At 56.6% G+C, this 9,950-nt stretch overlaps 1 protein-coding gene across 1 annotated transcript; it reads left to right on the top strand.

Moving 5' to 3' along the window:
• Positions 1 to 1,142: 1,142 nt before the first annotated feature.
• IWZ02DRAFT_467725 (putative 1,3-beta-glucan synthase component FKS1) lies at positions 1,143 to 9,317 on the top strand (the record flags this gene model as incomplete). Its single annotated transcript, XM_066768583.1, has 18 exons — positions 1,143 to 1,408; positions 1,498 to 3,598; positions 3,620 to 3,732; positions 3,766 to 3,856; positions 3,884 to 4,257; positions 4,288 to 4,756; positions 4,781 to 5,257; positions 5,288 to 5,407; positions 5,444 to 5,799; positions 5,827 to 5,877; positions 5,905 to 6,043; positions 6,071 to 6,657; positions 6,707 to 7,009; positions 7,508 to 7,799; positions 7,849 to 7,955; positions 8,012 to 8,522; positions 8,576 to 9,067; positions 9,123 to 9,317. 18 exons carry the CDS (start codon positions 1,143 to 1,145, stop codon positions 9,315 to 9,317), a joined length of 7,044 nt encoding a protein of 2,347 aa, XP_066626427.1.
• Between the last annotated feature and the right edge of the window lie 633 nt (positions 9,318 to 9,950).

The following is a 9,950-nucleotide window of genomic DNA, read 5'->3' as shown; positions in this document are numbered from 1 at the left end:
AGTGGCACGCCTGCGGATGCCGCGAACAGCAATTACAGTTGATTTTCGTACCGCACACGACAGCGGCGAAAGAAGAGCAGCAAGATCCGCAAGGCTTTGTGCCATGCTTAGTTGTAGACGGGCGGCAATCATGGAAATCGGCCATCGTTCGCGGCGGGAGAGGCGCTGCTGTTGGCTTCGATTCGCTCCTTTTCCGTGCAGTGCAGTGTAGTCTCTAATCCCCAGTCCCCAGTCCCCAGTCCCCAATCCCCTGTTCCTCCCACCGCCAGACTCTCGGACACTCTGACCAGGCAAGCACCGCCCGCCCCGTGCGCCCAGAGCCACCGCACCGCAGGCTCCGGCCTGATTGGAGTCTGACAGACAGCCGCCCGCGCGCGCCCTCGCCCTCGCCCTCGCCCTTGCCCTCGCCCTCAAATGTCATGGCCTTCCCAATCTCCTTTTCTCGTCTCTTGCCCGCCGCCCTCCCCATCGCACTCTTGCGACTTCACACTCGTTCGACTGTGTTGCTCTCGCCAACAAGTCTGTCCTCGTCCTTGTAGAGCCCCTCCCGCTGCTCTTGAGGCCCCGGACGCCAGTCGCCCTGGTTGCCAAGTCACCCTGCAACCCCCATACCACCTTGGCCGCGCCTGCGTCGTCAACAGCAACACCTTCGACTTCGTCTCTCGTTCCCGCTTCTACAAGACTCTGCGCGTGCACCAACACCAGCGACCGCTAGGTCTCCTCCGCGCGCTGCACTAGCCGCGTCCAACGAACCACTCCGCTCCCCACCCTTCCTCCTCTCGCTCGTTGGCTTGCTTCGCCCCGTTCATCGAAGACAGCCTTTCCGTTAATAGGTGCGTCCGCCGGCTCCCCAGCCTCCTCTCTCCAACTCTTTCCTGCAATCTTTACATCACCACCCGATCCTGCCTCCCTCTCCCGCAAGCTAACCCGACCGACCCCAGACGTACGGTCCACCCGCCGCTCCGTTGATCCCAACCTCCGCCGCTCGCTCCTCTGGTCATCCTCCTGGATTAGTCTTCCCGTTTCTTCGACGACCGACCTGCCGCTGAACAAGGTGAGCTTCTGCTGCACGCGCTCCACTCTTGCTCTGCTGTTGCAATTCGAGCAATTGACACTACACAGCGCGCCGTGCGCCTTTGAGGATGTCTGGACATCCGCAGGGAGGCCACTACGATGATGGCTACGGCCATCAGGGCCAGGACGTCTACTACCACGATGACCAACAGGGCTACTACGACCAAGGCCACGACTACAATGGTCAGCACGGCGATTCGTATTATGACCAGGACGGCTATTACGATCAAAATGGCCACTACGCGCAGGATGGCTATTACGATGACCACGCCCACCAGGGCTACCAGGACGAATACTACAATGATCAATACTACGATCAACAAGGCCATGCTGGGTACGAGTTGGTCTCACCGCCCCCCTCCCCAAATGCGGTTGATTTTTCCCCCCTCTCTGCTCGTCACGTACTAATATTTGCAGTTACAGTGGAAGGCCCCGCCGAGCCGATGGCTCCGAGGAGGACTCGGAGACCTTTAGCGACTTCACCATGAGGTCAGATATGGCCCGCGCCGCCGACATGGACTACTATGGTCGTGGCGACGCCCGTTACGACAGCTACGCCGAGGGGCACGGAGGTCGCGGATACAGGCCGCCATCTTCGCAGGTCTCCTACGGTGGAAACCGCAGCTCGGGCGCTTCGACGCCCATCTACGGCATGGACTACAGCAACGCCCTTCCAGCTGGCCAGCGGTCTCGCGAACCCTACCCCGCCTGGACTTCAGACGCCCAGATTCCTCTGTCCAAGGAGGAAATCGAAGACATCTTCCTCGACCTGACGGCCAAGTTTGGTTTCCAGCGAGACAGCATGCGCAACATGTACGACCACTTCATGACGCAGCTCGACTCGCGTGCCTCGCGCATGGCCCCCAACCAGGCTCTTCTCTCGCTCCACGCCGACTACATTGGAGGTGACAATGCCAACTACCGTCGGTGGTACTTTGCCGCCCACCTCGATCTTGACGACGCTGTTGGATTTGCCAACATGAAGCTGGGCAAGCGCAAGACTCGAAAAGCGAAGAAGGCGGCCAAGAAGCAGGCCTCGCAAGACCCCAGCAACGAGGAGCAGGCCTTGGAGGCATTCGAGGGTGACAACAGCCTCGAAGCCGCCGAGTACCGCTGGAAGAGCAGGATGAACAAGATGTCTCAGCACGACCGTGTCCGCCAAGTCGCGCTTTACCTCCTCTGCTGGGGTGAGGCCAACCAGGTCCGTTTCATGCCTGAAATCATCTGCTTCATCTTCAAGTGCTGTGACGACTACTACAACTCGCCTGCCTGCAAGAACAAGGTCGAGCCTGTCGAGGAGTTCACCTACCTCAACAATGTCGTCACGCCACTGTACACCTTTTGCAGAGACCAGGGCTATGAAGTCCAGGAAGGCAAGTATGTGCGTCGCGAGCGCGACCACGCACAGATTATTGGTTACGACGACATGAACCAGCTCATGTGGTACCCCGAGGGCATTGAGCGCATCGTTCTCGAGGACAAGTCGCGGCTCGTTGACCTGCCACCTCCCGAGCGGTACGAGAAGCTCAAGGAGGTCAACTGGAAGAAGTGCTTCTTCAAGACCTACAAGGAGACGCGCTCGTGGTGGCACATGCTTACCAATTTCAACCGCATCTGGGTCATTCACTTGACAATTTTCTGGTTCTACACGGCTTTCAACTCCCCGACTCTGTACACTTCCCACTACGAGCAGCAAAGAAACAACAAGCCCAACGCTCCGGCTCAATGGTCTGCTGTCGCTCTCGGTGGTACTCTGGCTTCGCTCATCATGATTGGCGCAACACTCTGCGAATGGGCCTACGTCCCGCGTAAGTGGGCCGGTGCTCAGCACTTGACCAAGCGTCTTTTCTTCCTGATCGCTGTCTTTGCTGTCAACGTCGCTCCGGCCGTCTACATTTTTGGCGTCAGTCAGACCGGCAAGATCGCTCTGATTCTCGGCATCGTCCAGTTCCTCATCGCCTTGGCCACGCTCATCTTCTTCGCCGTGATGCCCCTTGGCGGTCTCTTTGGAAGTTACTTGCGCAAGAACTCTCGTCAATACGTCGCGAGCGCCACCTTCACTGCCAGTTATCCTCGTCTCCAGGGTAACGACATGTGGATGTCCTACGGTCTCTGGGTCGTCGTTTTCGGTGCCAAGCTCGCCGAATCGTACTTCTTCTTGACGCTGTCTTTCAGAGATCCGATTCGCATTCTGTCCACGATGAAGATTAGCTCTTGTCTCGGCGACAAGATCTTCGGAGCTCAAGCCGACGTTCTGTGCAAGCATCAGCCTCAAGTCGTCCTCGGACTCATGTTCTTCACTGACCTGTGCCTGTTCTTCTTGGACACCTATCTCTGGTACATCATTTGGAACATGCTGTTCTCGGTTGCCCGCTCCTTCTACCTCGGTATCTCCATCTGGACACCCTGGAGAAACATCTTCTCCCGCTTGCCCAAGCGCATCTATTCCAAGGTCCTTGCTACCACGGACATGGAGATCAAGTACAAGCCGAAGGTCTTGATATCCCAAATCTGGAACGCCATTGTCATTTCCATGTACAGGGAGCACTTGCTCGCCATCGACCACGTCCAGAAGCTTCTCTACCACCAGGTTCCTTCTGAGCAGGAGGGTAAGAGAACTCTTCGCGCGCCGACTTTCTTCGTCTCTCAAGAAGATCAGTCTTTCAAGACCGAGTTCTTCCCCGCCCAGAGCGAAGCTGAGCGTCGCATTTCGTTCTTTGCCCAGTCTCTGTCTACGCCTATCCCTGAGCCTCTGCCGGTCGACAACATGCCCACCTTCACCGTCATGATTCCTCACTACGGTGAGAAGATTCTGCTTTCGCTCAGGGAAATCATTCGTGAGGATGAGCCTTACTCGCGTGTTACTATGCTTGAGTACCTCAAGCAGCTTCATCCCCACGAATGGGACTGCTTTGTCAAGGACACCAAGATTCTGGCCGATGAGACCTCTCAGTTCAACGGTGATGCCGAGAAGTCTGAGAAGGACACGGCCAAGGCCAAGATTGACGACTTGCCGTTCTACTGCATTGGTTTCAAGTCTGCTGCTCCCGAGTACACTCTCCGTACCCGCATCTGGGCCTCGCTGCGTTCGCAGACCCTTTATCGCACCATCTCTGGTTTCATGAACTACAGCCGTGCCATCAAGCTTCTCTACCGTGTTGAGAACCCTGAGGTCGTACAGATGTTCGGCGGCAACTCGGACAAGCTTGAAAGGGAATTGGAGCGCATGGCTCGTCGCAAGTACAAGATTGTCGTCTCCATGCAGCGTTACGCCAAGTTCACCAAGGAGGAGCGTGAGAACACTGAGTTCTTGCTCCGTGCGTACCCCGACCTCCAGATCGCCTACCTCGACGAGGAGCCGCCTGCCAATGAGGGCGAGGACCCCCGCATCTACTCTGCTCTCATTGACGGTCACTCCGAGTTGATGGAGAACGGCATGCGTCGTCCCAAGTTCCGCATTCAGCTCTCTGGTAACCCCATTCTCGGTGACGGCAAGTCCGACAACCAGAACCACGCCATCGTCTTCTACCGCGGCGAGTACATCCAGCTCATCGACGCCAACCAGGACAACTACCTCGAGGAGTGCTTGAAGATTCGTTCCGTCTTGGCCGAATTTGAGGAAATGACCACCGACAACGTCTCGCCCTACACGCCCGGTCTGCCTCCCACCAAGTTTGACCCTGTCGCCATTCTCGGTGCCCGCGAGTACATTTTCTCTGAGAACATTGGTATTCTTGGTGACGTCGCGGCCGGTAAGGAACAGACGTTCGGTACCATGTTTGCCCGTACTCTGGCACAGATTGGCGGCAAGCTCCACTACGGTCACCCTGATTTCCTCAACGGCATCTTCATGAACACTCGTGGCGGTGTCTCCAAGGCTCAAAAGGGTCTCCACCTGAACGAGGATATTTACGCCGGTATGAACGCTCTTCTACGTGGTGGTAGGATCAAGCACTGCGAGTACTACCAGTGCGGCAAGGGTCGTGATCTTGGTTTTGGATCCATTCTCAACTTCACCACCAAGATTGGTACGGGTATGGGTGAGCAGATGCTTTCTCGCGAGTACTACTACCTCGGTACCCAACTGCCGCTTGACCGCTTCCTGTCCTTCTACTACGCTCACCCGGGTTTCCACATCAACAACTTGTTCATCATGTTGTCGGTGCAGTTCTTCATGTTTACGGTCCTCAACCTCGGCGCCCTCCACCACGAGACGATTATTTGCAGGTACGACAGCAACAAGCCTATCACGGATCCGCTCTACCCCACTGGCTGTGCCAACTTGGAACCCATCTTCGACTGGGTGACTCGTTGCGTCCTGTCCATCTTCATCGTCTTGATCATCGCCTTCATTCCTCTGTTCGTCCAGGAGCTTACGGAGCGTGGTGCGTGGCGTGCCGCTACCCGTCTGGCGAAGCACTTCTCGTCTCTCTCGCCGCTCTTCGAGGTCTTCGTCTGTCAAATCTACGCCAACGCCTTGTACACCAACTTGTCCTTTGGTGGCGCTCGCTACATCGGTACTGGTCGTGGTTTCGCAACGGCGCGCATTCCATTCGGCATCCTGTATTCGCGTTTTGCTGGCCCATCCATCTACCTCGGCGCTAGATCCCTGATGATGTTGCTCTTTGCAACCATGACTATTTGGGATGCCTGGTGTATCTACTTCTGGGTCTCCCTCCTGGCTCTCTGCATCTGTCCCTTCCTGTTCAACCCTCACCAATTCTCGTGGGACGACTTCTTCATCGACTACAGAGAGTTCCTCAGGTGGATGTCTCGCGGCAACACCAGGGCGCACAGCGCTTCGTGGATCGGCTACTGCCGTTTGTCCAGAACTCGCATCACTGGTTTCAAGAGGAAGGCTCTCGGTGACCCATCGGCCAAGCTCTCTGGTGACATTCCTCGTGCTCACCTGACCAACATCATCTGGAGCGAAATCATTGGCCCGCTTTTCCTCTGCGCCGTCAGCTTGGTTCCTTACCTCTACATCAATGCGCAGACCGGTGTCAAGGATGCGAAGCAGAAGAATGACGTCTCGTTCGAGGCTACCAACTCGCTCATCCGTGTCTGCCTCTGCGCTCTGGGACCCGTGGCACTGAACGCTGGTGTTGCTGGTGGTTTCTTCGGTCTTGCTTGCTGTATGGGTCCCGTCCTCAGCATGTGTTGCAAGAAGTTCGGTGCCGTTTTGGCCGCCATTGCCCACGCCATTGCCGTCATTGGCATGGTTGTCTTCTTCGAGGTCATGTTCTTCCTCGAGGGCTGGAGCTTCGTCAAGGCCCTCTCTGGCCTGATTGCCATGGCTGCCATTCAGCGCTTCGTGTACAAGCTCATCATTGCTCTCGCGCTCACCCGTGAGTTCAAGGCCGACACTGCCAACATCGCCTGGTGGACCGGCAAGTGGTACGCTATGGGCTGGCACACGCTTTCCCAGCCTGGCCGTGAATTCCTCTGCAAGATTACCGAGATGGGTATGTTTGCGGGCGACTTCTGCCTGGGCCACTTGCTGCTGTTCATCATGCTTCCGGCTCTGTGCGTTCCTTACATCGACAAGCTGCACTCGATTATGCTTTTCTGGCTCCGCCCAAGGTACGTTATTCCTGCCCAGTCTCCCGAGTTTGATACTAACAGTTTGCAGTCGTCAAATTCGTCCTCCCATCTACTCGCTCAAGCAGACCAAGTTGCGCAAGCGTCGTGTGATCCGTTACTCCATCCTTTACTTCTTCCTCCTTCTCATCTTCATCCTGCTCATCGCCGGACCTCTGGTTGCCAGCAAGTTCATCTCGTCGCTGCCTTCCATCCCGATGCAGCTCATCCAGCCCACTGGTCTCAACAACAACGACACCAAGGGCACTTCGCAGACCGGTACCGCTGTCGAGAGCGGTGGCGGTGGTGCGGCGACGACTGGCGGCTCTGCGAGCACTGGCGGCGCCAAGCTCATGTTCGCCAGAGCTTATTAAAAGTTGAGTCCATGACAGGATTGTGGAGGGATGCATTTCTTGACGGCGGAGGCTTTCATTTTCTTCGTCACCTTGTACAACACAGTTTTCAAAGCATGACGCCTGCATCGCCTTGTGCTTTTGACGCGGGCGCTTAATGACTGTAATCTTGCTTTGGCAATGATGCATCTCCTTGGGTGACCCTTGGGGGGGGGGGAGGGTTTTTCGAATCGAATTCACTGGCGGGATAGAAAGCAATCCTCTTAACTTAGGTACGGCTCTTTTTCTTCCGAAAGGGCCGCATGGTTTGCACATACAATACTGCAAGCATAGGGAGCAAATGGTTTACGGGTTTCTCAAATAGTAAATGTATGTTTCGTTGGTTTCTTGAGATGACTTGCACCATGATTTGCGGACTGAAGACGGCCGGCTCTTTGCGAGTGGGATTGAGGTCACGTGACATGGCGATAAGATTCGCGCCGGGCTCCCCTTAGTTGCAGTGACCAAAAGCTCATGTCGTTCGTCCCGGACCTTCGGCTCCAACCAACACCGCGCATCGCCAAGATGGACATTCAAGAATTACAGCAGTCGGCGGTGGGGCTGATCAACAATGCGACGACGCAATTCCACAAGATTCCCGGCTCGGCCATTGTGCTAAGGTACATCAAGTCGTCGTACCAAAACGACCCAGTCCGTTCGGCGATTGAGCTCTTCCTCTTCCTGTTCGCAGTGCGATATCTCCTGGCGCCCAAGTACTCGACCCAGAAGCAAAAAGTGGTCTTGACCGAAGAGGTGCGTGTACCGCCGCAGACCGGATTGTCCGAGTAGGGACTAACAGCAGACGCAGGAGATTGACGAGCTGGTCGAAGACTGGACCCCGGAGCCGCTGGTCGCGACGCAAACGCCCCTTGAGGAACTCGAAAACGGGAAGCGACCCATCATCGTGGGGTAAGTCTCCGTCGCCCGCGCCGTGACTTGACAACTAACGGACGAGCGCTTGCCAGACCGTCGGGCCCCAGGACGAAACTCTCCAACGGCCGCACCGTGACGAACCTCGCTTCATACAACTTTCACAACTTCCTGGGCAACGAGACACTCAAAGACAAGGCCGTCAGCGTGCTGCGGACATACGGCGTAGGGCCATGCGGACCGCCGGGCTTCTACGGAACGCAGGATGTGCACATGAAGACGGAGGCCGACATTGCGGCGCACCTGGGGGTGCCGGCGTGCATTGTGTACGCGCAGGCCTTTTCGACCATTTCGAGCGTCATTCCGGCCTTTTCCAAGCGCGGCGACATCATCGTCGTGGACAAGGCCGTCAACTACGCCATTCGCAAGGGCATCCAGATCAGCCGTAGCACGGTGCGCTGGTTTGAGCACAACGACATGCAGGACTTGGAAAACGTCTTGAAGAGGACTGTCAAGGAGCAGGCGAGGAAGCCGCTGACGCGGCGTTTCATCATCACCGAGGGCTTATTCGAGCACACGGGCGACATGGCGAATTTGCCCAAGCTGGTAGGACGGACGCGGTGTGCTTGTCATGTATGCGCTAATGGGGTGTCTTGCAGGTCGAGCTCAAGCTCAAGTACAAGTTCCGTCTGATTCTCGACGAGACGTGGTCATACGGCGTCCTCGGCCGCACCGGCCGGGGCCTTAGTGAAGCGCAAAACGTCGACGCCACCGAAATTGACATGATTATCGGATCACTCTCTGGACCTCTCTGTGCTGGTGGTGGATTTTGTGCCGGATCCGAAGAAGTCGTTGAGCATCAGCGCATCTCTGCGGCGGCTTACACCTTTTCGGCCGCTCTGCCCGCCATCCTGTCCACGACAGCAAGTGAGACGGTTGCAATCCTTCAGGAAAATCCCGAGGTCCTTGTCCAGCTGCGCGAGAACATCAAGAGCATGCGGGCACAACTGGACCCACGGAGCGATTGGGTGCGATGCACCAGCGTACCTGAAAACCCAATGATGCTGCTGGTCTTGAAGCCCGAAGTGGTCGAAAAGAGAGGGCTCAGCAGCCAGGACCAGGAATTTTTGCTGCAAGAGGCTGTCGACGAGGTTTGAAATTTCCTGCTGTAAATCGCACATTGCAGATGGCTAACAAACGCTGCAGTGTCTTTCCAACGGCGTCCTCGTCACCCGGCTCAAGGCCATGCCACTGGCCGTTGGCAGCGAGCGCGAGAGAGGATGGCAGCCGCAGCCAGCACTCAAGGTGTGCGTCACGGCAGGGCTGTCGCGCAAGGAGATTGAAAAGGCGGGCGTTGTCATCAGGCACGCCATCACAAAGGTCATGACGAAGAAGAGATGATGAGTTCCAGGCGCTGGTGTCTTTGCATTGCAGCATTTTTGGCTGCATTGTCCCCTCGACTTCTTCTTCCTCCTTGCTTCCTGGTTTGCCATTCGAAAGAAAAGACTTGTAATTATGCGCAACGATCAGGGCTATCCATTCGCAACCCGGGCGCGATGCCAATAGGCACCTGTTGGTGGTGCCTATACACTGATTATCGAAAAAATGGGCAGCAAGCTACTTGAACAAGAATTCCAGACTGCTAACGAGTGGGCACAGACAGCGGTGATCCCTGGACTCGAGCAGGGAGCCCGGCGGCGCGGACGGGACGGCGGAGCGACGGGCAAGGCTTGCAGCTCGGCGTGGGTGGTGGTGGGCCTGGTATGTACCTTTAGTTCGCAGGGCTCGGTGTATCGCTCCTTTTGCAGAGGGCGACCCGACATGGGGTTGCTGCTCGCTCTCAAGACGAGTTGCGAGCCTTGGGCCGCTGTGTTTGTTCGACTTCTTCCCGACTTGGGATCTTGGTTCATGCCCAGCCAGGTGCTGCCCTGTCGCCGTCTTAGTTGCGAGTGGAGCCCTGCCAGCCATCTTCCCAGCCATTGCATTTCCTCAACACCACGCGGAAAAGTGTGAGAGACGACGTGCCTGACTTCC

The sequence above is a fragment of the Phyllosticta citriasiana genome, assembly GCF_038021145.1.
Source record: "Phyllosticta citriasiana strain CBS 120426 chromosome Unknown IWZ02scaffold_2, whole genome shotgun sequence".
NCBI lineage: Eukaryota > Fungi > Ascomycota > Dothideomycetes > Botryosphaeriales > Phyllostictaceae > Phyllosticta > Phyllosticta citriasiana.
This window is presented reverse-complemented; position numbering and strand designations above follow the sequence as displayed.